The 27,678-nt window shown below is 42.5% G+C and overlaps 1 protein-coding gene across 1 annotated transcript; it reads right to left on the bottom strand.

Annotated features, from left to right (window-relative positions):
* Positions 1–1,633: 1,633 nt before the first annotated feature.
* COPZ1 (COPI coat complex subunit zeta 1) lies at positions 1,634–26,530 on the bottom strand. The gene is made up of 9 exons (XM_070740843.1): positions 26,341–26,530; positions 9,330–9,398; positions 8,602–8,683; positions 6,936–7,027; positions 6,469–6,524; positions 5,065–5,142; positions 4,519–4,570; positions 2,379–2,417; positions 1,634–1,786 (listed from the first exon to the last, which is right to left on the bottom strand). Exons 1-9 carry the CDS (start codon positions 26,506–26,508, stop codon positions 1,739–1,741), a joined length of 684 nt encoding a protein of 227 aa, XP_070596944.1. The 5' UTR covers positions 26,509–26,530; the 3' UTR covers positions 1,634–1,738.
* Between the last annotated feature and the right edge of the window lie 1,148 nt (positions 26,531–27,678).

Below are 27,678 nucleotides of genomic sequence, written 5' to 3'. Positions count from 1 at the left end.
AATTGGTCTGCAGGGCTGTCTATGCAGAAGAAAGCCTCTTGTAAAGCCTGCAAATGGTTTGCTGCAGAGAAGCAGACTAAGGACATGGATTTCTGTGGTCCAATGTGATCAAGATAAACTTATTTGGTTCAGATGACGTCAGGTGTGTGTGACAGCAACCAGGTGAGGAGTACAAAGACAAGTGTGTCTTGCCTACAGTCAAACATGGTGATGGGAATGTCATAGTCTGGGGCTGCATGAGTGCTGCTGGGACTGGGGAGCTAAAGTTCATTGAGGGAACCATGAATGCCAACATGTACTATGACATACTGAAGCAGAACATGATCCCCTCCCTGGCTACGGGGGAGTATTCCAACATGACAATGACCCCAAACACACCTCCCAAAGGACCACTGCCTTGCTAAAGAAGCTGAGGGTAAAGGTGATGGATGGCTAAGCAGGTCTCCAGACCTAAACCCTATTAGGGATCTGTGGGGCTTCCTGAAATGGAACGTGGAGGTGAACAAGGTCTCTAACATCCACTAGCTCCGTGATGTCATCATGGAAGAGGACTCCAGTGGCAACCTGGGAATCTCTGGTGAATTCTATGCCCAAGAGGGTTAAGGTAGTGCTGGAAAATAATGATGGCCCACACAAAATATTGACACTTTGGACCCCATTTGGACATTATCACTTAGGGGTGTACTCACTTTTGTTGCCAGCAGTTTGGATAGTAATGGCTGTGTGTTGCGTTGTTTTGAGAGGACAGCACACTTACACTGTTATACAAGCTGTATACTGGCTACTTTACATTGTAGCCAAGTGTCATTTCTTCAGTGTTGCCACGTGAAAAGATATACTTAAATAGTTGCAAAATGTGAGGGGGGTGTACTCACTTCTGTGACTTACTATATATATAAATTTGATTGATAAATAGAAACATAGAAACATAGATGTCTGACAGCAGAAAAAGACCTCATGGTCCATCTAGTCTGCCCTTATACTATTTTCTGTATTTTATCTTAGGATGGATATATGTTTATCCCAGGCATGTTTAAATTCAGTTACTGTGGATTTATCTACCACGTCTGCTGGAAGTTTGTTCCAAGGATCTACTACTCTTTCAGTAAAATAATATTTTCTCATGTTGCTTTTGATCTTTCCCCCAACTAACTTCAGATTGTGTCCCCTTGTTCTTGTGTTCACTTTCCTATTAAAAACACTTCCCTCCTGGACCTTATTTAACCCTTTAATATATTTAAATGTTTCGATAATGTCCCCCCTTTCCCTTCTGTCCTCCATGCTATACAGATTGAGTTTATTAAGTCTTTCCTGATACATTTTATGCTTAAGACCTTCCACCATTCTTGTAGCCCATCTTTGGACCCGTTCAATTTTGTCAATATCTTTTGAAACATTTGTTAGTGTGCTTTTCTTCTATCCTGGGGGTAATACTGGGAAGGAACTGGACAAAATATATTATAAATCGCCGTATTTCTGGATTACAGAGGAAAAAAGGAGGGAGACTAACATCTAAAATGAACCGAATTGACTGTTCTTGGCACATCATCTATCTGTGCAATAACCCTGATTAGTGTTTCCCCGTACAATGCCACTAATAGGAGATGAATAAAACTTTGCAAATAGCTAGAAATCTGTCAAAAAGGGTGGTCATGTTATAATTTGGTCAGTGCAAGACAAACACGCAGGTGGTTCAGTTGGAGACAGCAGGTCAATAGAGCAGATCCCACACGATTCTTCATCGCAGAAGGGACCACTTAATCTGTTCCTTTGCTGACTGCAGTACCTGCAAAAAGAAGGTGGAAAACATTGGTGGTGGCATAAATTTCTCCTGCAACTCTCCACCCACATAACTCTTTTACAGGAAAATATCTCAGAAGAGGGATTCCTAACACTGAGACACAAATTAAAGCTGAGAAGGGCAAATCTAGTATCTATGCACCTTCAGTGCAGATGCAAATCCTGAGTCCTAAATAAAATAAAAAGGGAGCCCACTTTGTCAAAACCAACTGATGAAAACTCTTTTGTGGGGTTTCAAATTCTGTAACTGCATTTCCATGTTACAACAACTTTGCTCATCCCATTCATTTCCATGTTACAACAACTTTGCTCATCCCCTATTCAATAAGTCTAAAAATTCAACGTTTGGATCATTGAAATGAAGGCAAAGATCAGTTGCATGTTCAATTGAAAAAAGCTTGCATTTGTGTGTTGGCAACTGCCCTAGGATGTTTAGAGGCACACTATCTACCAGTGTCTTCAAGTGTAAATTCAAGAAAGGTTCGCTGGAAGGAAGAGTCAAGATCAGCCAGGTACAGGGAAAGAGGATAGCACGCAAAATGTAAAATACTACAAAAAAATCTGACCAGAAGACATACCTGTGAGACTGTCTGTTCTGTGAGAGGGACATCCTCCCCCTAAAATAGGAAGAAGGAACTCTGTTTGGTGGGATGCAGAATATCTCATTGACTTTTCTGAAAAACAGATCTGATAGACTCCTGCTTCTCTGTTCCCAAATCAAGGGCTACCATTTGTCACTTATCAAGAGCACATCCTTTCTCTTCCCTTGCCTCCACATCATTACATCCCACTTGCAGACAATACCAGATAGATATGGAATTGTGACATGCTGTCATCTGTTGCAAATACATGCTAAGTAACTGTTGCCTCTGCCTCAGTGGTGATATCTAAATTTTTTGTAACTGATTCTGTGGGCGTGGCTTGGGGGGGGGTTATGTGACTGAGTGGGCTTGGCCAATGTGATGTCACTCACGTCACTCACTGTTAGAGCCAGGAGCTGCACATTCTGAAGCACATTCTGCCCTTCTGAAGCCCCCAATGCTTTCAGTTTCCCTCCATCACTTGGCTTGACTGCCCACGTGAACCTTCTCTTGCCCCGTTCTCCATCTCAAAGGGCTGCACATCCCCCCCATCACTACCAATCCTCCGTACAAACTGCCCTCCCCATTTCTGAAAAGGCAGAGACCTGCAGAAAAGGCCGGCTTCCACTCATGCCTCCCATGCCAGCTCCACAGATTTGATTTGATTTGAATTTATTTGTTTGTTTGTTTGATTGATTTGATTTGTATGCCGCCCCTCTCCGTGAACTCGGGGCGGCTAACAACAGTGGTAAAACAACATGTGACAATCCAATACTAAAAACAGCTAAAAACCCTTGTTATAAAACCAATCATACACACAAACAAACATAGCATGCATAAATTGTAGAAGACTAGGGGGAAAGAATATCTCAGTTTCCCCATGCCTGATGGCAGAGGTGGGTTTTAAGGAGCTTACGAAAGGCGAGGAGGGTGGGGGCTATTCTAATCTCTGGGGGGAGTTGGTTCCAGAGGGCCGGGGCCGCCACAGAGAAGGCTCTTCTCCTGGGTCCCGCCAAACGGCATTGTTTAGTTGACAGGACCCGGAGAAGGCCCACTCTGTGGGACCTAACTGGTCGCTGGGATTGGTGCGGCAGAAGGCGGTCCCGGAGATAATCTGGTCAGGTGCCATGAAGGGCTTTATAGGTCATAACCAACACTTTGAATTGTGACCGGAAACTGATCGGCAACCAATGCAGACTGCGGAATGTTGGTGTAACATGGGCATATTTGGGGAAGCCCATGATTGCTCTCGTAGCTGCATTCTGCACGATCTGGAGTTTCCGAACACTTTTCAAAGGTAGCCCCATGTAGAGAGCATTACAGTAGTCAAGCCTCGAGGTGATGAGGGCATGAGTGACTGTAAGCAGTGAGTTTGGCACCTGGCACCTTCCTGCTCTCTTTGACTTGCAGAGTCCAGGGCTCCAGGGGAAAGAGGCTCAGCCGTGGCACTGCTTCCCACCAGTGAAGAAGCGGAGCGAGAAGGGTGGAAGCCACCGGCAGGGCAGCAGCCCCGCACTTGCCCTCCTGAAGCACCACCGCTGCCCACTGCGTTTCCACCAAGGGCTGCCCACACACTCACTGGCCAGGCCGGGCTGGATGTTGACCTCAAAAGGCAAGCTGGGCATGGGGGAACCACCAGGGAGGCTGCATGGAAGGCAAGCAAGCATGTCAGGGCGGCAGCAGCCCATTCCCTTCCCTGAAGCCCTGCCATGCTTGAAGGCCTTCCGCTTGCCTGCCTTCGCAAGGTGTCCACAGGAAGGCCGTGTGGAAGACAGGAAAGCATGTCAGGGCTGCAGGGCACAGGAAATGGAGTAGGGAAGGCAGGCAAGGACAGCTGGGGTGGGAGGCAGGGGCAGCTAAGTAGGCCGCAACTTTGCAGCGCTTCAGGCAGGCAAGCAGCAGAACAGAGACTGGGTGGGGCAGGACGAACAAGCGAATGGCAACTAGAGTACCAGTTCAGGGGTGTGGCCAGCCAGTCATCACTACTGGTTGGGTGAACCACCACTGGCCATTGCTACCGATATGTCTGAACCAGTAGCATTTCAATCCTGCTCTGCCTATCAGCCCATGGGGTCAGAAAGGTCCTGCCCTACTGACAGGTTGTAAAGAAAGAAAAGGTCAGATAAGGCTCACTTACACGTACGGCAACCCTATGTAGCACTTGCTGGGGATCACTCTCCAAAATCACCCTATAAGAGAAAAAGAAATAATTGTTCACCAAATTAGCAATAGCACCTAGGCTTATATACTGTTTTCCAGTGCTTTACGGCACTCTCTAAGCGGTTCCCCCCAACAATTTAGGTCCTCATTTTATCAGCCTCGAAGGATGGAAGGCTGAGTCAACCTTGAGCCAGTGGGACTTGAACTGGCAAACTGCTGGCTGTCATCAAAAATAGCCTGTAGTACTGCGCTCTAAATACTGTGCCACCATGGCTCTTCAACTACAAACTCCACGAGTCTCCGGAGAGGGGCGGCATACAAATCCAATAAATAAATAAATAAATAAATAAATTGAACTACATTCTCTGATAGCTTTTGGAAAGGGGAGGGGTAGTAAGAGTAACGAAGACTGATATTTCCCGAAACCACCCAAGGCATTTCTTATGCATGTTTTCTCCAGAGATCCATATACAGGTAAACCCAAATTTGAGCATGAACAGACTTCTAAAGACATTGGACTCACCCCCCATCTACAATTTCATCCGCCGCCAGGAAGAGGCCTTCCATGTTTTCTAGAAGAGCTCGCTTCTCCACATTCTTTCTGCAAGAGATGCCAAACATTACTAAGCACAGAACTAGGGCATTTTAAGAAACTTTTAGTTTTTTTAAGTTTCTAAGGATCAGGACCTGGTTCAAAACTGAAATCCCCCCCCCCCACACCCTTTATTTTAACATAGTGTTTCTCAGCCAGCGATATGGTATCATCGGAAGCAAATAAGTTATCTAGATGGAATGCAACTCCTACCCCCCAAAAATGTAAAAAAGCTGGTATGCTACAGGAAACGCACTGTGAGAGGGCAGAGCAGCCAGTGTCCAGTTGAGTATGCAGAGGCAAATGAACTACCGTATTTTTCGGAGTATAAGACGCACTTTAGTTTTGGGGAGGAAAATGTGGGAGGGGGGATCTACCTACAAGGTATTCATCTGGCTAGTGTCCTTAGTCTGTTCAGTTTCAGCACATTATTTTATCCCCTGGTTAGGGTTAAAAAAGCCTTTTCCAAAGGGAGTAAGAATGAAAGCAACCCTGCAAAGACTTGGGGCAGGAAAAACTGCTTCGGAGGGAGTAGGGATAAAAAAAAATGCAGCAAGCCAGGAAGATCATTAGCACCGTATTAGGGCTGAAAAGCACCGCTTTTTCAGAGGGAGGTGGAATGAAAACAAGCCTGCAAAAACTTAGGGCTGAAAAAAACCTTCAGAGGGAATGGGAAGCCAGAAAGATCGTTAGGACCTAGTTAGGGCTGGGGGGGGGGGGAAGCTTCGAAAAAGGTACATTCGACGTATAAGATGCTCCCATATTTTCAGTCTCTTTTAGAGAGGGGAAATGTGCATCTTCTACTCTGAAAAATATGGTAAGTAGCTCTTGATGAAGGCACCCATAGCCTGAAGCCCTTGCTTTCCCACCAGTAGTCTTCAAACTTGGCAACTTTAAGACTTGTGGATTTCAACTCCCAGAATTCTCCAGCCAGCTATGTTGGGAGTTGAAGTCCACAAGTCTTAAAGTTGCCAAGTTTGAGGACCCCTGTCCTACATCATGGGTGTCCAACTCGATTGCACCATGTGACATATCACGACTTTTTTTGCCTTTGCAGAACCGGGATGAGCATGGCCAGCACATGATGTATTTGGCTTGTGGGCCGCCAGTTTGACACCCCTGCCCTACATGGTGGACCTACCAATTCTCAAACATGCAAATCCACACATGGTCTCCAGATTATTAACACAAGAATACATCCTGAGAGGCTTATCTTAAAATTAAAATCTGGTTATTTCTGAGAAAGAAAATGAGCCGTCTGTAATGAGTTCCCTGTAGACATCTTGCACCTTAGCTCCCATACACCTCAGCTATAGCCAATAAGGATCTCCTTACCGCAACATCTGACTGAGTGAGTCGAAGAGGCAGTTGAGCACAGCCATTAGCATCAGCTGCAAAGGAAAAGCACATCCATACAATCAACATAAATGCATACATAATGACCCGAAGGCTACATTCATTCTGGAATGTTTGGAGGTTCCACTCCCCCCCACACACAAAAAGGACCAAATTAAGGCGTGGTGTGCCAGAATTGTGCATCTATGTTATGTGCCATTAGTCATTTCTCTTAAATATATATATGAGGGTCTAATAAAATGGAATAAGAGAGGGCAATGATTCAATCTTGCCACAGTGTTCTGTCCAAGGTCAACAGTATCAGTATTTTGCAGTTTGTAGTCAGTTTTCACACAATCTAAGGTTGCCATCATATAATAATGATGGCAACAACATTTTTGTCATTTGGAAGTCAGCATCGTGGTGCTACTGCAAACAGCTGCTTTGCTGTTCCTAGAATAACATACCTCATTTTCATAGGAACTGCCAATAACGTAAAAATAAAGGTCAATGCTGCTCTTATAAACAACAGTCAGGCCTTCTAAGAGGGCAATCTCACCTGGAATAAGAGAGGGTGGGAGGTAGATAAATACAACCAAGCTATTTTTCCAATTGTGAGTAATGATAATATTCTTATTTATTTATTTATTTATTTATTTATTTATTTATTTATTCATTTGTCCAATACACAATACATATGGAAGAGAATAGACATGAAATAATATATATAAAGATAATATGTAAAAATAGAGGAGAAGATATATAAAAGGAAGAAAATATATATGATATATGAGATAAGGAAAGACAATTGGACAGGGGACAAAAGGCACTCTAGTGCACTTATGTACGCCCCTTACTGACCTCTTAGAAACCTGGAGAGGTCAATCATGGATAGTCTAAGGGAGAAATGTTGGGGGTTAGGGGTTGACACTATTGAGTCCAGTAATGAGTTCCACGCTTCGACAACTCGATTGTTAAAGTCATATTTTTTACAGTCAAGTTTGGAGCGGTTAATATTAAGTTTGAATCTGTTGCATGCTCTTATGTTGTTGCGGTTGAAGCTGAAGTAGTAGGACATTGCAGCATATGATCTTGTGGGCACCCTTAACTTTCAAAAGCTGCTTAATAAGAAAACGTTGCCCCAGAATTAATGCAGGCTTTTGGGAGAATCTACACAACGATAGAAACAATTGGCTTTTGCTTTAAAAATATGTTTCAGCTGGACTGCTGTAACACCCTACCCATACTTATATTCATACCAAATTGCAATTACTGTTACATAAAGAAATTATGTGTTACAGGGTGCAGCATGAATCCACATTCCTGCATCAGCTCACACGCACAAACATGTAGGGCGCTTCTCAGGAAACAAGAAATTTGAAAGTAATATCTTATTACGTTCATGTAATATGAGGTTTTGATTTTACGTAGCAGGAGGGGACATCAAAAAGAAAATCTGTTCCAAAACTGAGCCTTGAAGAAAATCCAGAGGGGGCTTTAAGGAGATAGGTAGGGCAATGCTGGTGGACCTCACATCTCTCAAATTTTTTTTCTTTTTCAAAGAAAACTGTAGACTCATGGAATTCAATGGAGACTTAAATACTCTATGCGTGGACTACCATCCAACTGACTGTATCCAAGAAAAAAGAACCCACCATTACTTTGAATAGGCTGGTTCTACTGTAAACCTGTTTTTACTATATTTTTTGACATTCAACCCAAATGTGCTTTCTATAACAAGGCCACTATTATTCTGTGTCTTGCACTCTAAGACAATGGAAAGCACACCTTCATTTTCTTCTAGGTCATCTGCTTCCCAGAATTTAAAGAACAGTGGCATCTTTCACCACATACTTAAATTTTCACAGCCAAACCATCCCAGTCCCCTCAATCTTTTCTCATAAGAAAGCTACCTGGACTGCTTACCCTTGATGTAACAAATTTCTCCTAAAAATGATGTGTAAACTAAAAATAACCTGGGAACTTTAAAAAAAACCCAGCATTCTTCAAAATGTTCTTAAAACTTTCTTGTATACATTAATCATTGTTTTTCCAACTGGAATGAATAGCATTTGGGAGGTATTAACAAATATTGAAAAATAATGGGTAAATCATGATCCATGGAAAACCTACTATCTGTCCGATGGGTCTTGCTGAAAATATTCTTCTCAAAAGCCTTCTGCTCCTTGACGGTGGGATAGGTGTCATCATAATACTAGTAGGGGAAAATAAAGGCTAATTAGCTGAGACGCAAGGAAAGAAAACAAGTGGCCAGATTCCAATGAGACATACAATCATGCTAAAGGCAACTTCATATACTAAAATGAGGAGCAGGGGATCCTATAAGGATCACCATTTCCAGGAAACATGCTAGTTGGGAGTAAATGTCAATTAGGATCTCAAGAATATTGAGAGGGCCACTGGCTCCTCCTGTCTCATTTAACTGCACAGCCAACCACATTTATAAGGTGTGGAAGGGTATTCTAAGTTTGTTTTCCATCACAATAAACCTGACAAGCAGTTCCCTGGTTTTCTACAAATGGGGAACTGTGACAGATATAAGGCATTTGAATCTGGGTAGGAGGAAGTTAAGCCAAGGTCTCATAAATTATCCACCCAAATCAAATGTAGCTGCAGAAACACATTTCCTTCACCCTTCAAGATAGGGCAGAAAAAGATGTGATAGCTTCGTTAAATAAAGAAAAAGGGGGAAAAAACCATTCTAAATCAGAAATATTTCAATAGGTACAGATTTGGGGGAAGCACTGCAGACAAATACTGCAATTGGAGCTACAATTTCAGTTCTTCTTAAAACTTTGATTCCCCCCACCCACCCACTTTTTACAGGTTCTGTGGCTTACCTTAGCAAAAAGACGGTCTCCATCATTGTCTAAAATCAGAATGGCTTTCACTGTGTAGAGAGATGGTTCCTAGGGGAGGGAAAAGGTGCATATTCACTGTTCCGTTCAATTAACTCCAAGTGCAATTCGTTTTTTAAACCAGAATGTTGTGTAAAGATGCATAGCATCACCATCATAACTTTTCACACTGAACGAAACTACAGTATGTAGATGCTGAGGTGAAATGAAATCTATATTACGTCCCGAATTTTATTCAGCTACTGTGATAGCAATGAGTTAAACAAATTATAACCATAGCAAGGGACCCTGAAACCTCCACACTGAGCACACTGTGGGTCTGATTCCAATGTTTATAGTTCTATATAAGTGTTTTCAAACTTCACATAGCTCCTCACAAGGACTAGAAACTTCATTTCCTTTTCTCCAAGATGTAGAATTGTCGACATTTTTGTCTGCTACCATTTTATAATGTGAAGAATACATATAGGCCTACTGATGAAATAAATCTGTCACAACATGTCATTCCAGGTTTGCAGAACTTAGTCTATTCAGTCTATATACAGTAAGTTATGGCAGCCCATTTATTGATTGGATTGGATTGAATTGAATTGAATTGAATTAAATTAAATTTGTATGCCGCCCCTCTCCGTAGGGTCAGTCAGAGTTGCTGGGAGTTGGGCATCTATAAATTTAAATGCTGCTACGGTACTATTACTACTGTTACTATTGCTGCTGCTGCTGCTGCTGCTGCTGCTACTACTACTACTACTACTACTACTACTACTACTACTAATAATAATAATAATAATAATAATAATAATTAAAAAAAATAGCTGCTGCTGCAAGGAGATCCCACAGTCTGATTCCAAAAAACAATTGCAAAACAAAGTAGCAATAATGGTACATTGAAATATTTACAAGAAATACCATTTGCCTACACGTAAGAACTTGTGGGATTATAAAATAGATAAATACAGTAGTCGAAAATGAAGACGCTAATGTGCTCTGGGACTTTAGAATTCAGACAAACACCTGCCATTTAAATAAATAAATAATAATACTAATACTAATAATAATAATAATTTATTAGATTTGTATGCCGCCCCTCTCCGAAGACATGGGGCGGCTCATAACAATAATAATAACAATGTTACAATGGAAACAAATCTAATATTAAAAAACATCTTAAAAACCCATCATTTAAAGCCCTTAATCATTGTTGATAAGAAAGACAAAAAACCTCTGGACAGTGGATGCTGCAGTACCTGGAACGACCGAGTTGCGTCCAGCACCAATGAAGGCCAAAGAAGCTCCTGCAAGACCCAGAGCGCGCCGGAGTATCAGAATGAGAGAGAGGGAGACAGACAGAGAGAAAGACAGAGAGAGAGATGAGAAAGAGATGAAAGAGAGAGGGGGGGGGAGATGAGAGATGGAAGGAGGGACAGAGAGACAGAAAGAAAAATGAGGGGGAGAAGGGGGGAGGCAGAGATAGAGAGAGAGAAAGAAAGATGAGAAGGAGGGAGGGAGAGAGCAAGAGTGCTGGATTCATATTAATGGTCTGCGGGATTTAAAATTATGAATTTAGAGGTCCCTGAGGTCTGAAAGGTTGTTGACCCCTGTACTACATTATGTATATGTCATTCTCATATCAACTTTTGGGGATTTTTGTACACTAAACCATCTATCTTGAACTGAAGATAGAAATATTGCCCATCCTTCTTTTATTTCTCTCAAGCAGAGGCACACAATCTCCTAATAATTGCAAAGAGAGGATTTTCACTGTACCTGCAAAAATTTCACCTTTAAAAAGTTCGTGGAGCCTCAGCCTTTTTACGAGGGAAGTAGTAAAGTAAAACCATAAATTTTGCACATTGCTCCTTGACTAAAAACAAGTGAAGGTACCCCTCTCAACTCAATATCAGAACTAAATGTGCTTCAGTCGAATATAGCTTGTCAGAACTATGACCAGTTACAGCTTCCATCGTAAGCCGATATGCAATATAAAACTTTCCCACTCAATCCTGACACACAGGGTCAAAATTATGGGGGTATGTGGACCGCTTTCTTACCACATTTAGAGCTCAATGAGATATTTTAACGAAATTCAGACAAGACTGTAGCTGTATGGTGGAGCATATCCTCTGCCCAGTGAAGGGCTACCAATTTTTTTACTACCACACTGTGGGCATGGCTTATGCAGGACGCCCTGCATTTTCTTTCAACATCTTTCAGTGCAAATTGGGTGCTCTGGGGTGGAGCTCCATTTTTGTTCCCCCCTGTCCGTGCAGTAGCCCACCCCTGCCTCTGCCCAAATAACTCAAGACAAAATTCCTGATGAGCTTCAAAAACCGGCTTAATAAAAATCCTATCAAACATCAACAGTTGGGCTTGGCATAAATCAGCTCCCCAAATTCCTAACAGCCTCCTGATGTGAAGCTGGAGAGAGAAAGGGCGAGAGGGAGAGCCATTTTTATCCCTTATTGGATGCTGAAAAGCTCTCGAGACAAAGTTCTGTGATGCACTGACCTCTTTGTAGCCACAGTCAAAGTGTATAACAGAACTTCACCTCAAGCGCTAGAACAGGTCCTCTCTGGGAACAGAAGTCCATCCGTGGAACAGACGTGCACACACCAAGCTTAAGCCCGATTCCTCATTCTGAGCCACTGTGCTCAAGGTATAGTTAAAGGCTTTTTCCTAGGTTTTATGGAGCAAGTATTCCTGACAACTATGGAAGAGGGCAACACAATTCTTCTTAAGATTAAGCTTGAAGCCATCGCAAAACAAAGTATAGAATTTAAAACAGGTCACAATCAAGATTCTTACAAATTATAGTCTTCTGCAAAGCAACCTCCCTGCATTTCATAGTACTGTATTCGATAACAAGCTGAATATTCTCTCTAGTCCTACAGTGTCCAGCAAGACAAGCTGAATATTTTCTTTAGTCCTACGGTGTCCAGAAATTCTGCATGTACAGGACACATATTTGTTACTAGGCAATTTAAAGAATTAGAACTTAGAAATTGTTACAGGGCATATACTGGTAATATTCAACACTTCACAACGCAGAGGCTTTTTATTATTTGGGGGCTTGATGGCGAACCTATGGCACAAGTGGCCAAAGTGACCACAGCAGGCAGGTGCAGTGGAGTGACTGGCCGGAACTAGCTGCCCGCTGTGTTTTGGGTTCCAGGTTGGTGCCCAAAATGGGGCAGGGGTAGCACAGGCGTGGTGGGGGTGGCGTGTCACACATTCATGCGTGCGGAGAGGTTGTGTGTGCATGCATGGGGGGTGCACTGCATTATGGGCGTGGGCACACGCATGCGCAAACAGCACCACCCCACACTCCCCATGCTTTTGACAAGTGCCAGCAAAAAGGTTCACCATCACTGATCGAGGGAATTCTGTGAATTCTGCAATTCCTGAGGGTTCTTAGATCAGAAGACCAATAAATCAGTCATGTTGGATGACTTATTGCTATTATATATCGTTCCAAACTATATTTTCAAGTCACGCAAAGCAACGTTGAGAACAAACTTGACAGGCTAACTCCTTCGTCGATTGAACACACACTCTCATACAAGATTTGCCAGATTTGCTATACAAGATTTGCTATAAACAAACGGGATGCAAGGACTGGGATTGCAAGGGTTTTCTGTTTGAAGAGGGAAACATGAAGCAACTGTCAATATCTACAGGAAGCGGGAGAAAAAAATATTTCAGAGTTCCTCTGTGGCTCATCCATTGTCAGAGAAAAATGACCATCAACAGAGAAAGTTCAAATGTTTTTCTAACTCTCTTCATTCCTATTCACACATGCACAAATTCACCTCAGAAATATAGGAGGCAGAAGTGTTATAGGAATTTTCCTCCCTTTCTATAATATTTCACTTCGTATGAGATTTATGGGCACAGATCTCAATGTGAGAGTTCCATTTCGCAGCAAGATGAATTCTGCACTGAAGCTCTTAAAACTGCAAGCACAACAGTACAAATATCTAAAGCTATGCAACCAATGACTAATATAAATAGTACATCAGAGAAATATTCAGTTACCTGACCTAATCCAGATTGAATGCAGCCACAAATATGGACAAATGACTGGAATTCACATCAGTTTTTTGTCCAGGAAGAGAAAAACAGATTCTCACCATATATGTATCAGGGTAGAATTTATACATCTCTTTAGCAAAGAGACTAGTTTATATTGGAGAGAAAACAATTAAAGTTTAAATCTATAATAAGCATTAACTGAAAGGTCAGAAGTGGCATAATTTTTTTCTCTGAAGCCTTCCAGTTCAAGCCAAAGGCTGCCTTGAGCAATCAACCATTTGAAAAGGACATTAAGAGTTACTGCACAGTTTATTCTGATCATTTAATTCTGACGTTTCAATAAATTAAAGTTCAGTCAATTATGCCAGGTGTGCAGTGGCCCAGATGGTCAGCACGATAGCAGCAGTACTGCCATGAAGATTTTACAGCTGCCAGGATCCCTGAAGAAGGAAAGTGTTTGGAAAGGGAGAGAAGGTAGGAAAAATTACCGGTATACAGTATATGTATTTTTTTTTATTTGCAAAAGAATTTGGAAAACTGCATGGAGGAGGCAGAGCCATTTCCACTGAGGTTTACAGAAAGTCAATATAGCCTACATGCAAGGAAATGAAAAGATGAGAAAATATACTGTTAGAATCAAATGGACCTAACTCATTCCTTTTCCGAGTTAGGTAAAAAAAAGTGACACACTTTCAAAAGCAAAATAAACTACAGTGGTACCTCTAGTTAAGAACTTAATTCGTTCCGTGACCAGGTTCTTAAGTAGAAATGTTTGTAAGTAGAAATAATTTTTCCTATAGGAATCAATGGAAAAGCAAATAATGTGTGCAAACCCATTAGGAAAGAAATAAAAGCTCGGAATTTGGGTGGGAGGAGGAGGAGCAAGAAGAGGAGGAGGACAGTCGCTGCCCAGAGCGAAGGGAGCATTTCTTTTCTCTGGGCGCTGGCAGAGGTTTATTCCCTCTCCAAGCGCCCAGAGAAAGGGAAATGCTTTGTTCGCTCTGGACTGCCAAAGCCTCCTTAAGCGCCACCGAAAGGCTCCTCTGGCAGCCCAGAAAACCCCGAGATGGCCAGGATTAAAGGGGGAACAGCAGGGAACTAGCCGGGTCTTCGTGCCGCTCTCAAATTTCCTGGGAAATTTTTACGGGCTCGGGTTTTAAGTAGAAAATGGTTTTTAAGAAAAAGCAAAAAAATCTTGAACAGCCGGTTCTTATCTAGATAAGTTCTTAAGTAGAGGCATTCTTACGTAGAGATACCACTGTACTTGCATTTTTTCCTCAACACTATCAATGTTGTCATTCATAAGAGACTCAAAAGTTAAATCTATTCTGCTATAGATGATGATGTTTGGCCATTTTTTCCTATTTAAACTGCAGTTAGTAGTTAGATTCAGGAAAAGTCTAATCTTGTTCTGTAATCCAGATTATTTACCAGATTACTTATGGGACTGCCTTCTGTTACATGAGCTCCAGCGACCGATCAGGCTCATGCTCAGCCTTCTCCAGGTCCTGTCAACTAGACAATGTCGCTTGGCAGGGCCTAAGCGAAGAGCCTTCTCTGTGGGGGCTCCGGTCCTCTGGAATCAGCTCCCCCCAGAGATCCATACTGCCCGCATCCTCTTTGCCTTCCACAAGAGTCTGAAGACACACTTGTGCCGACAGGCCAGGGGACATTAGTCATCAGTTCTTGCCGATGAATGGAAGCTATGTTTGGTTTGTTAGAAGTGACTGGTTTTTTAAAAAATTAAATTGGGGTTTTAGACTGTTAGTTTTAGCTTAAAATTGGATTTAGGATATTTTTGTATTGTTTTTTATATGCTATAATCCGCCCTGAGTCCTCAGAGAAGGGCAACATATAAATCCAATTAATAATAATAATAATAATAATAATAATAATAATAATAATAATAATAATCTTCTTCTTCTTCTTCTTCTTGGATTGGGCAGTTGAATAAATAAATAAATAACAACTATAACAACAACAACCCCTGATATTCATAGCTTTAAAGCCATTTGGAGCCATTATAGAATCCATTAGATTAGGGAAAGTTGTTCCATAAATCCTCCCACTTTTGAGAATGTGAACAATTTATTTTGATAAACAATCTGAAGGATTTTTTGGAGTAGGTACGGTTATGCAATATGCTTTATAACCCAACCTCATATGACAGACACGCAGAAATGGTAACTCCTGCTGAGATCCATCTCAAATGCATGGAGTGTAGGTTTATAGCTTTATTAACTTTCGATAGTACAAAATTGCTGCATTGTGTGCTTCATATTTTGTCTTGCAAAACACCCTGATATGCATTATTAGAAATGGAGGGTGGGAAGAAATGGCAACTTTTATTTTATTGATGAAATATATTCTACTATGTTCCTATTATCAATATTGCTCAAGGCAGCTTACAGTATGAAAATGGATGGTAAAATATAAAAAGTAACACATAAAAGTCAACCAGACACATATCTTCTTTATAAATGCAGCATGCATTCATTAATCCCTCTGTGACTAGCTTAAAAGCCCACCACATGACTGAATAAAAAGCTATTTGCTTATCAAAATAGACAAGTGATTTAGTTAAACTGCCTGGTCTTGGCCAAGAGATGTCACCCAGAAAGCCCCCTCTCACATTCCCAATAAACATACCTCACATGATGGTGTAATACAAAAAAGGACATCTAAATATATTAATACCCAGATAGCCTCTCAAAGGCAAAAAGATGACCTTCCAGACACTTTGAATCCAAGGGATACTGAGTTTTGTAAAAAAAATTAAAAAAAACCCACTGAATTATACCCTCAATGGTTGATGGAGCTTATTAAAAGCAACATGGTCAACAATCCAGCATTGTGAACCAACTGAGGTTCCTGATCACTTTTTCTAAGCAATTTGAAGTAGAAAATATCAGAGCTGCCAAACAGGGAGGCAAAACACTTGTGTTACCATGGCTAGTGTGGATCTTGCAAAAAATGTATGTAGTTCATACATTTTCTTTAGTTGTGCCAACCAATTCTAGCCATCAAAATGCAAACCATATCTTCAGGAAGCAATATTATTTTATCCCAGAAAGTTGTTCTAAAATGGTTAATGTAGTTCTTCTCAAAAATTGTCCCACTCAGTACATGTTAGAACAGTTCACTCGGGATGAAGGAGGTTATTGATTTTATCTTCATACACACAGCATAAAGATGTCTGAAAATAGCCTAAGAAATATCTAAGGAGACAATACCGTGGCCCCATTTTTATCACAATGATCAATCAGTTTCTAGACTGTGACTTTGCATCTCAAGATATATTTTTTTAAACTGCAGTTTCTTTCATAGTCTAAAACCAACTCTGAAGAGAGAGATATAATGCCTCAATGAAACATTCAGTTTAGAACACTAGTTTCCCACAGTTCCAAAATGAAGGATAAGAATCATCTGCTTCCTACAACCTAAATAAAACAAAATGGTATTTGAACATGAATATTTTATTTATTTTATTAAGTTTGCTTGTTCTCCATGTCACTGCAAAGTGACTTACAATTATTATCTTTTTCTTTTTAAAAATTCAAAATCAACTCAATTCTGGATTATTTATGTAATTTTGTAAAGTGATATTAAACCATTGGAAATTAAATATAAAATGAGAAAAACAAAACAACCTGACAGATGCACTATAATATTAAATGGACTAAGGTTTTTAGCATGTAATGATTCTACATAAAAACACATGAATGTCAGTTACCATCATAATACGGTAGAAAAAGGCGGATTCAAAATAGATTAACTACAGGCAATTTCAATTTCTCTCTGGATAATTAAGAATGTTGGAGCATTTTTTCTCCAAGAAGGATTGTTGACAATATTTTTAAAAGTCTTTCCTATTTTAATCTCAGAGCATTCTATGAGGTCAGATTATCTTGAAACATTATCTGATACAGCATCATGTGCATTATCTGATACAGCATCATGTGCATCAGAATAAAGTAAAAATCTTCATGCTATTTAGATTGTTTTAAACCTTTTTGTAGCCAGCCAAGGGGAAAGGAGGATATACATTTAATAAAATGAGTCATTTAGTGAACTACATAACTAAAAGCATTATACCACTCTAAACCATTCAGTTTAAACTGTTCAGGACTAAATTGAAGCACAAATCCAGAATACTGTTCAGTTATATAAACAGGAAAGCCTAGTAGCTGAGCGATTTAGCCTTATCAAGTCTTGAAGTCCCTGAAGTAATGCACATTAACATATATGCAGTGGTGCCCAACTTTTTTCTTGGATATATTACAAAAAAGAATAATAGATGGGGCTACACCAGAAACTTTTATTCCATTTATATTTAATTGAAATTAATTATACTTACCATGATTACTTTCTAATTATGTATGCAATCACTTATCCTACCACATTAAAAGTTATAATGTGATAGCAAGTTTGGGAATTTTCTGCAGCCACAAGTAACTCTGAGCCTCAGGCAATACATCTCTAATTTAAAAGAAGTGGGTATAATACCAGCAAGTCCAGAGCTGAAGATTATAGAAGGTAATGAAACCAAAATGGCTTATGTCCTTTATAAGTCAATAAAGGAAGCAACTGCTTATAAGAGACTGACCTTATGCATCCTTTTAACACAGGTTCTTGAAACATTGCTGTGTAAAGTTTACAACCAAATCTGCTCACTCTTTTTTCCAAAGAAAAGCTAGCATTATTGGGTACTTGCAAAATTGAAACCATTCATTTTCTGTCTCAAACACTAATCTTATTTGCCATTATCTCTGTATAACCCAGGGGGGTGTAAGAGAATCCGAGTTGGAAAGCGTCCATTAGACCATCAAGTTGGTTCTCCTGCTTGGTTCAGGAATTTCAATTACAGCATCCCAGACATGCAGCAGGAACACAGTAAGAAGAGCCCACCAGTTTCCTGGGTAACTGGTATCAGTATCAACTATTCTTACTCACTGGAAGTTTTTTTCTATCTTTCAAATGGAATCTGACTTTCTCAGTCTTAAAATTATTACTCCACTTTTGCTACTGTGAATAAGAAAGAAAAGTTGTGCTGCTTCATCATCCTTTCAAGCTATTTCAGGAATGCTGTCATGTCCTTCCTCCTCATCGTTTTTCAATATTTTTCAATCTTTTCCCATAGAGGCCTATACTTTTACGTCCCGATTATGCTTGGCTCTAATCCTGTTGAATATTTTTTCCTGGATCCTTTTTAAAGCATAGTACTTAGAATAGGCGTTGATTGCTTACCTGAACGCCTCTTCTTGTATACTGAGCGGGTACAGCAGTCATGTGGGTTTCTCGCTGTCCAATCTGCAGAGGACCGAGCCTAGTCTTTAAAAAGCCTGCTGGATCCGCCCCTTCCCCAGAATTCGCGAATCCGTAGACTTAGGCTCAAGTGTGGTGGCTCAAATAGTGCTCAACTCTCATGATAGGAAAAATACAGGTTAAAGGATATAACCACAGTTAGAATATAAAAAGGGAGGGATGTGACTGCTGTACCCGCTCATCGTACGAGAAGAGGCGTACAGGTAAGCAATCAACGCCTATTCTCCGTACTGAAGGAGTGGGTCCAGCAGTCACGTGGGACATACCCAATAGATGAGTCCCTAGGGAGGGATTAGTTCGCTATCATGAGAGATAACGGATTGGAGCACTCTTCTGCCAAAGGCAGCATCCGCTGAAGCGTAAGAGTCAATTTTGTAGTGCCTTGTGAAAGAATTTGGAGAGGCCCAAGTGGCTGCTTTGCAGACATCTTCCAATGGAGCTTGAGTTGCCCATGCGGCAGATGTGGCTGCACTTCTTGTGGAGTGTGCTTTGATACCTCTGGGTATGCTGAGGGAAGCTGACTCATAAGCCTTTGAGATAGTCCCTCGGATCCAACGGCCTATTACGGTTGAGGGTACCTTGGAACCCAGGGATCTGGGATGGTAGGCCACGAATGGGGCTTCCGTCCTCCGGATGGGTCTTGTCCGTTGGATATAGATTCTCAGCGCTCTGGTGAGATCTAAGGTGTGCCATCTGACCGCAAGCTGATGGTTCAGATTGGAACAAAATGAAGGCAACGCAATGTCCTGGAATATGTGGAACATGGAACTGACCTTGGGTAGAAAGGTGGGGTCCAGGCGCAGGACTACTTTGTCCGTATGGAACTGGCATAGATCCTGCCGAATGGATAGGGCTGCCAATTCTGAGATGCGTCGGGCAGATGTTATCGCCACCAGGAATGCTACCTTGTAAGATAGGTACCTGAAGGACGCTGACCTTAGGGGTTCGTATGGTGCCTGAGTGAGGGAATGGAGAGCCTGTGGTAAGTCCCAGGACGGGTATCTGTGAACCTTGGAAGGCCTGAGGTTCGAAATACCTCTTAAAAATTCTTGAATTTCCAGGAAAGAGCGGAGTGGTTGTCTGTGAGGTCCTGCTAGGACCGAAGATAAAGCGACTAGATGACGGCGAATGGTGCTAGTTGAGAGGCCTTGATGGAAAGCTTTCATGAGGAAGGCTAGATTCTGTGAATGGGAATGCACAGAGGGGATAGGTCTTCCTGTGAGCACCATTGGTGAAACTTGGACCAAGTGTGGTCGTAAATTCTATTGGTGGAAACTCTCCTGGCTTTCAGAATTATTTCTATAGTGTCCGGGTCGTAGCCTCGTAGATCTAGGTCGCACCGGATAATAGCCAAGCGGTGAGGTGGAACCATTCCGGCTCTGGATGGTGAAAGGCCCCCTGCTGTAACATATCCTCCAAAACGGGGAGTCGCCAGGGGTCCTGGATGGACGGACGTTGTAGGTCCGCGAACCAAGGCCGGCCTGGCCAGTGAGGACCTATCAGTATCACCTGGGCCTTCTTGAGGATGATCTTGTGGATCACGTCTGGGAGAATTGGAATTGGAGGGAAAGCATAAAGCAGCCCTCGAGGCCAGGGCACTCTGAGTGCATTTATTGCCTCCACTCCCGCGGATGGAAACCTGGAGTAGAATCGAGGGAGTTCAGTGTTGGTCGCGGTCGCAAATAGGTTTAGCAATGGATGACCGAATTTGAGGCAGGTTTACCGAAACAGAGCCAGATAAAGGCTCCACTCTCCTGGATCCAGAGTCGACCAGGAGAGCCAATCTGCCCGCACAATGAGAACTCCTGATATGTGGTCGGCCCACGGGGACTGTAGATGTCTCTCTGCCCAGAGACCCAGTTTCAGGGCTTCCCTCATCAGGGCCTTGGACCTGGTCCCCCTTGTCTGCAAATATGGCTCTTTGTAGTTATATTATCCGTAAGAATGAGTACATGTTGATTGATGATGTGAGGTTTGAATTGTTTGAGGTCTAACGACATTGCTCTCAATTCCAGCCAGTTGATAGGTCTGGAAGCCTCCTCTGCTGACCACGTGTCCTGGGCTATCAAGCCCTGAGCATGGGCTCCACAACCCGTTAAGCTGGCATCTGTGGTGATGGTAAATTGATCTGGACACCTGAAGGGGGATCCCTTGTCCAGAGCGGGGGAGGTCCACCACGTAAGGGATCTTAGGACTGCGGTCGGAACGGTGATGAGGCATGCCAAGTTGCTGTTCCCCGATCTCTGGAAAGGTAACAGAAGCCATTGGAGATCCCTGGCGTGAAGACGAGCCCATGGGATAATACCAATGCAGGACACCATCTTTCCCAGTAGGGATGACAGGGTAACAATGGTAGTCTTTTGCTGAGACCTTATCTGGGAGGTGAGCTCCTTGATACTGATTTTTCTCTCAGTAGAGAGAAAGACCTGAGAGAGATCTGAATTTATAATAGCTCCCAGATGTTGAATAGAAGTAGATGGAAGGAGCTGACTTTTTTGGAAATTAATGGAAAAACCATGATCCTGTAGGATAGACACGGCAATATTGAGGTCTGAACAGGTGCCTTCTTTAGAGAAGCCGTGAATTAATATGTCAACCAAATAGCATAAAACATGAATGGGCGTGGCTCGGATATGAGCCGCCAAGGCACCTAGGAGCTTGGTAAAGACTCGAGGAGCCGAGGACAGCCCAAAGGGCATGGCCCAATACTGATAATGTTTGCCCTGGAAGGCAAAACATAGGAATTGCCTGTGGCCCTTAGCAAAGGGATGTGGAGGTAGGCTTCCGTCAGATCCAAGGAGACCATAAAGTCTCCTGGATGGATAGAGGCTAGGATGGATGACAAGGAATGCATCTTAAATTTCCTATATTTAATGAACTGGTTTAAACTTTTGAGGTCTAGGATGGCCCTCCATTCTCCAGACGTCTTAGGGACCATGAAGAGGATGGAGTAGAAGCCAAGACCTCTTTGGGAAGAGGGAACTGGTTGGATAGCCCTGATAGCCAACAGATGTTGAATAGCTTCTTCCATTCGAAGACGAGATCGAGAAGATCTGGGGGATAGGCATGAAATGAAACGTTTAGGAGGCATGAGAAAAAAAACTCCAACTGGAGTCCCCATTCCACAGTGGAAATAACCCAGGGGTCCTTACAGGAACGGCGCCAGCTGGAGGAGAACCAAGCCAGGCGCCCCCCAATGGGAGTAGAATGGAGATCACCATCTGGGCTTTCTGGAAGCTCTGGTCGAGGAGGAACCTCTTTGAAAAACGGGATCCTCTTCGCCTGGGGTTTCTGCTAGCTTGGGAGCGAAAAACGAGGGGAATACTGACCTGAGTTTCTCTGGAAAGCGAATCCTTGATCTTGTTGACGACTGGGACGTTGAAAGGGCTGAGTTTTGATGGGCTTCTTGTTGGTGGGCCCCAAAACTTTTTTTGTCAGCAGTTTCAGTGAGAAGGGGGTCCAAGAGGTCGCCAAATAGAAGGTCGCGCTTCAAAGGACCCATGGCTAGTTGCCATTTTTGCCTCACTCCCGCCTGCTAAGGGCGAAGCCAAGGTCTTCTGGCTGTCGTTGAGGCCGCTACTGACCTTGCTGAAAATCTTGATGATTGCAAGGTAGCATCCGCTACATATTGGGCCGCTGCAAAAACCTTATTGAAAACCTGTTGGCCCTGTAGATCATCAGGGGGAATATGCTGCTGGAGCTGTTGAAGCCATAAGAGAATAGCTCTAGAGAAGATGTTGCTGCTGCACTCTTGATAGCCTAGGTAACTGCGAAGAAACACCTTTTGAGCATTTGCTCTAGGCGCTTGTCTTCGGGTTTTAACACCTCCTCTGCTTCACCAGGCATAGCAGCTGCAGAGTGTAGAGTTTTTACTGGTTCATCAGCTTTGGGACAGACAAGAAGGTCTTCATAAGATGGAGAAAGCTTATATAACATCTTGTCTTTAGCCGAAAGCTGGGTGATCCCACTGCTTGAGCAGAGCATCTTTGAACAATTTTGGCATGGGGATGACCTCATTTGGCAGATTTTCCTCAGGTGGATCTGTGGGAGGAACAGATTGTTTATCTTGACCAGCTAAGCCTGTGGCAACTTTTGCCTTGAATAGAAGAGATTTGAAGTGCTGGGCTGGAAAAATTGCCACAGGAGTTGGAATCTTGTGATTCCTCATCCTCTGACAGGCATTGGGACGGACATCCTTGTCCTCTAAGTCCATATCATCATTCTCATCCTGAGAGGAATCCTAGTCTTCATGAACTGGAATTCTGTAGGATAAGAAAGAGCTCACGGGCCTAGGGGCACATGGAGGGGGACGAGAGAGAGAGAAGGCACATTGATAGCCGAGAGCTTGGCATCAATGGCTTGAGAATACATAGATTGAAGCTCTGGAGGAAGGTTAGTAATGGTAACTGGTAAAGAGGGAGATACCCTGTAGGCCTGGGTTGGGTCTGGCTCAGAGGGATCTTCCATCATAATATCTGGCTCCTCTGGACCTAAGCCCCCTAGGTTAGGTTGGGATCTGTTTAGGTTTGGCTCATCCAGAGAAAGCACAGGGACACCAGAGGGAGGCAGTTTAGAAGCCACTGGAGGGTCCGGGCTAAAGTGCACTTGGGCCTGCACTTTAAAACGTTTAGCCGATTTCTCATGCATCCTTTGCAGAGCTTGGTCCCTGCTCTTCTCAGCCCTGGTGGGTCTAGCCATTATAGGGGCTCCTGGGGAAGAGGAAGAAGATGCCTGGGGGATATTTTCAATTTCATCGCCAGTAGGCCTAACCTCTCTGGGACCTTTAGAAGTGCCTCTCTTGGGAAACGAAGTCATGGCCTGAACAAATTACAGGTACAAGATTTGAGCCAAAAAATAGGTGGGAGAAGCTCTATAGGGCAACGTTCCCAAGAGGAAGGGGGCCTTGATCCTAGGCCCAGGAGCGTCTGCAACTCAAAGTCAATCTGGCCAGTACCAGAGTTCATGCCAGCGAGTACAGAGGGGCAGGCCTCGCTAACCTTAACAAAGTAAACCAAGGCGCACTGGTTTGGAGGCCTTGCCAGGGAGAAAAGGCCTGAATGTCTCATAGCTTATTCCAGGGCCAAGCGGCGGACTTAATGGCGCCAGGCGGGACGCGCGTGGGCGATCTGCAAGTGCCAGAATTACTGGGCGCTGAAGGCCTTCGTGCCAAAATAAACCACTCCGACGTTTTTTGCAAACGGAGGGAAGACTAAAGTCCGGGGGACAATCAAGGCAAACTTGCTAAACAGTCCCACACCGCAGGAGGAAAAAGCCCTTTTTTTAAACAGTTCCTTAGCTTGCCAGTAAACCTCCTGGCCGATTAGATTTTATTAAAACATACAATCCGGCAGCAGCGTGAGCAGGGCACTTTGGAAAAAGCAGCAATAGCCGCACCACAGCTTCTGCCTTGGCGCCGAGCCCTGTAAGGCTGGCGCGAAAACCAGGTAAGCTTGAAGTAAAAAGGCAATTGGAAATTTTACTTATCTGATTGAAGAAGGAACGAAGGGAAGGTGTTTTAGAGAGCAGCGAGCCACCACATGTCCTGCTGGATCGCAGGACCGAGCGAATTCTGGGGAAGGGGCGGATCCAGCAGGCTTTTTAAAGACTAGGCTCGGTCCTCTGCAGATTGGACAGCGAGCAACCCATGTGACTGCTGGACCCGCTCCTTCAGTACGGAGAATTAAGCAGAATAGTTGAGGTGAGATCAGACCAATGGAGACTAGAATACAACAATTATTTCTGTGAGTTGCAAAGTCGGCTTCAGTTCACAGAATCTTTAAAAAAGCATTTGCTTGCTTTGCAGATCCAGCACACTGATGGGCTTATTTTAAGTTTGCAATCGAGGCATAGAAATGTAATTAATTAAATTATTTAATTATTTTAAAACCATGCAACTTTTAAATGCACTTGCTTCTTTTAAATTGCATCATTGTTTTCAGACCTATTTCTTTGACCTACTGTGACTGTTCTGAATATTATTTATATTTTCCAGGTCAGGGTTCTCAACTCATGGACCCTTCTGAGGCTCATTTACCTTTGTGATCCCTCGCAGTCACTGTTGAAGGTACTTTACTTCTGCACTGTTTATCCGTATCATATACCATACTATAAACTATAGCAATTTTCATTGATTATGCTGCTAAAATTAGCAGAGATATTGAAATGTGAGGATTATGACAAATGTCTTGTTGTTACGTTTGAATGGTTCTCTCAGAAATTTTCTGTGATTCCCTAGAAATATGGCTTGGCTTCATCAGGGACCATAAGGCTCATATTGAGAATCACTGCTACCGAGCAGTATTTCTTAACCATTTTATTCTCAGGACCCTGTCCCATATTACTGATGACCCCAAAGAGCTTTTGATTATAAATAGACACATTTACAAAATATTTATCGAGTCATGTAATAACAATATTAAATCCATCACATTACTGACATGTTTCAGGAAAAATATTATTTACAAATAAAAATAGCAAGAAGCATGACATTATTTTACATTTTTTTCAAATATTCTCAATATCTGGCAAATAATTATGTTTTTAGTTATCCCATTCAATTTTATGTTACAACATCCCACTAATGCTTTAATAGTTTGCTAGCTAGAATAAGTGTTCATAAGAAACACTAATTTCTGCACCATCTGTTTTTTATAGAAAATGTCAATTGGACCAAGTGCAAAGTTAAATGTTTGACAATAATAAAGGGGAAAATAATGTGAAATCATTAAAAACATCTTGGTTTCTCAAAAAGCTCAAATCACACCTGCCCCAAAGAACTCCATTTAGTGGTATGTGGTTTTTTGGAAAACCACATACCACTAGATGGAGTTCTTTGGGGCAGGGGTGGAAAACATTTTTTGTATTGATACTAATTGTCATTGTTATTATTGTGTATTACTGTTCTTCTAAGCCAGAGCAAGACAACCCATTATTTTACAAATTCTGCTAAGAGATTTGAAGTAGAAATTCAACAAGAGCAGGTAGGGGCACTTGCCTACTTCTGGATGCTAAGGAGGATCAGGATTGGCAGGTACTAGATGGGAGACCACTAGAAGAAATTACAAGCTATAATAGGAAATTTTAAAAAGTCTAATTCCACTTCAAAAATTACTTCCACCTTAGCTCCCATATGGGAGCTAAAACAAGAAATAATCAAATAAATGCTAAATGGTAAAATACTTTATCCATCTGTGAAATGGGAAGAAAAGCTTTAATTTAACCCTGCCTTTTGTCCTTTCCTTGATGAAATTCATAGATGGAACAGCTACCACTGGATTTATTTTTTTTCTATAAAAGAGAGAGTTATTTGTCTCATATTTCTGCGGCGTGAGCAGAGAATCTTTAAGACTAGACAGAAGGCTTTCCTTGCTCTGTCCCATCCTGGCTGGGCTGGTGTGTCAAGCAGCACTTGGAGCTTCTCTCACATTCAGCCTGCCGTCCCCTCTCCGCCATATGGACCGGCCCAGCCACCCTGCGTCTCCTCGGGTGGCCGGGCCCGGGCTCCCTCAAGCCCAGGCCCAGAAGTACCCCAGCAGCAACCGAGTAGCTCCGCCCCGCCCACCTGCCCGTCTCCATGGTAACAGGCGCGCACCCCAGCAATTCTCCCTCTCCCCTCTCTTGCCCCTCCGGCTCCTACCAGGATCAGCGCCTCCATCTTGGTCGCCCCGATGCCGACGTGGAGCACAAGCCGCGGCTGCCCAGCATTGGCTGGCTGTATGCCAATCTGTTGCTTAGACCACGCCTCCACCTTTCTAAGCGGCCGCTCATTGGCTAAGTCGCTTTCTTCCTCGTCTAACCTGCGCATCCCATTTTCCTACCTCCTTTTTCAGCCAAGGCTACCTTTTTTTGCGACTTTCTAACGTGGTGGGCGTGGCGCACCTTCAAGACCCTCCCTCATCTGTGATTCGAAGATAAAGCTGCCGCTCACCTTGCCACAGATCGATGCCGAGGAAGTCCGGGAACGGAAGAATGCGACTGTTTCCATGGTGAAGGAGAAAGCGGTTAGGCCGTTCGGGCCCTGGAATAATTGGCCAGATGCGATCACATGATCGGATAAATATCTCTTCCTGCAAATGGGGAAAATGGGATTTTTATTCATTTTCAAGGAGGGGTTTATTGCTTTTAAACGCGGAGGTTGTATGAAGGGTTGTCACGGAAATTCAATGGAAGCCTTATTAGGATTTTAACTCTATCGGGAGTTTGGGGAAGAAGTCACACGGACGAGCAAGCCAAGCGGAGCTGGAGAAAGTCGTGTTCGTCGGTGGCAACGAAAGCAGCGAAGAGACTTTTGACATTTTAAAGGCGAAAGCATTTGAGATGACAGCGGCCAAAGCTTGCTCTTAAAATCCACGAAGTACCATCAGGATATTCCTTCCGTCATTGTTTCCTTTCTCTTGTGTAGAATTATCCTATTGATGTAAAGTTTACCTAAGTTCAATAAATGTATAAAAACATTATATACTTTAATATTGCTTAATACTTAATCTGCATACTTTTAAGGAGGAGACTACAAAAGTCAAAGATGCTCATGTATTTTTCTCATATCCGAAATTATATATATAATGTACTGCTCAAAAAAATTAAGGGAGCACTCAAATAACACATCCTAGATCTGAATGAATGAAATATTCTCATTGAATACTTTGTTCTGTACAAAGTTGAATGTGCACAACAGCATGTGAAATTGATTGTCAATCAGTGTTGCTTCCTAATGGACAGTTTGATTTCACCGAAGTTTGATTTACTTAGAGTTATATTGTGTTGTTTAAGTGTTCCCTTTATTTTTTTGAGCAGTGTATTATTGGCTTTTGCCCTATCTGGGAATACTGTATTGCAAATGTCCATATTTCATTCTGATGTTTCTTACAATGCTTAATGAAATGCCTGCAATGTTGAACTTGACTGAAAGGCATTTATCATGCCTGAACGGTCACCCGGTCGTTCATGTTCACGCTTTTGTAACATTTTTAATATT

The sequence above is a fragment of the Erythrolamprus reginae genome, chromosome 2 (genome assembly GCF_031021105.1).
Source record: "Erythrolamprus reginae isolate rEryReg1 chromosome 2, rEryReg1.hap1, whole genome shotgun sequence".
Classification (NCBI taxonomy): Eukaryota; Metazoa; Chordata; class Lepidosauria; order Squamata; family Dipsadidae; genus Erythrolamprus; species Erythrolamprus reginae.
This window is presented reverse-complemented; position numbering and strand designations above follow the sequence as displayed.

Excerpts from the sequence above, each read along its gene's own strand:
- COPZ1 (XM_070740843.1), bottom strand. The coding sequence starts at position 26,508 with ATGCGCAGGTTAGACGAGGAAGAAAGCGACTTAGCCAATGAGCGGCCG. Across the intron at positions 6,525-6,935 it reads GCAGTTCCTATGAAAATGAG|CTGATGCTAATGGCTGTGCT; the intron begins GTATGTTATTCT and ends TTTCCTTTGCAG. Across the intron at positions 1,787-2,378 it reads CAGAACAGACAGTCTCACAG|GTACTGCAGTCAGCAAAGGA; the intron begins GTATGTCTTCTG and ends TTCTTTTTGCAG.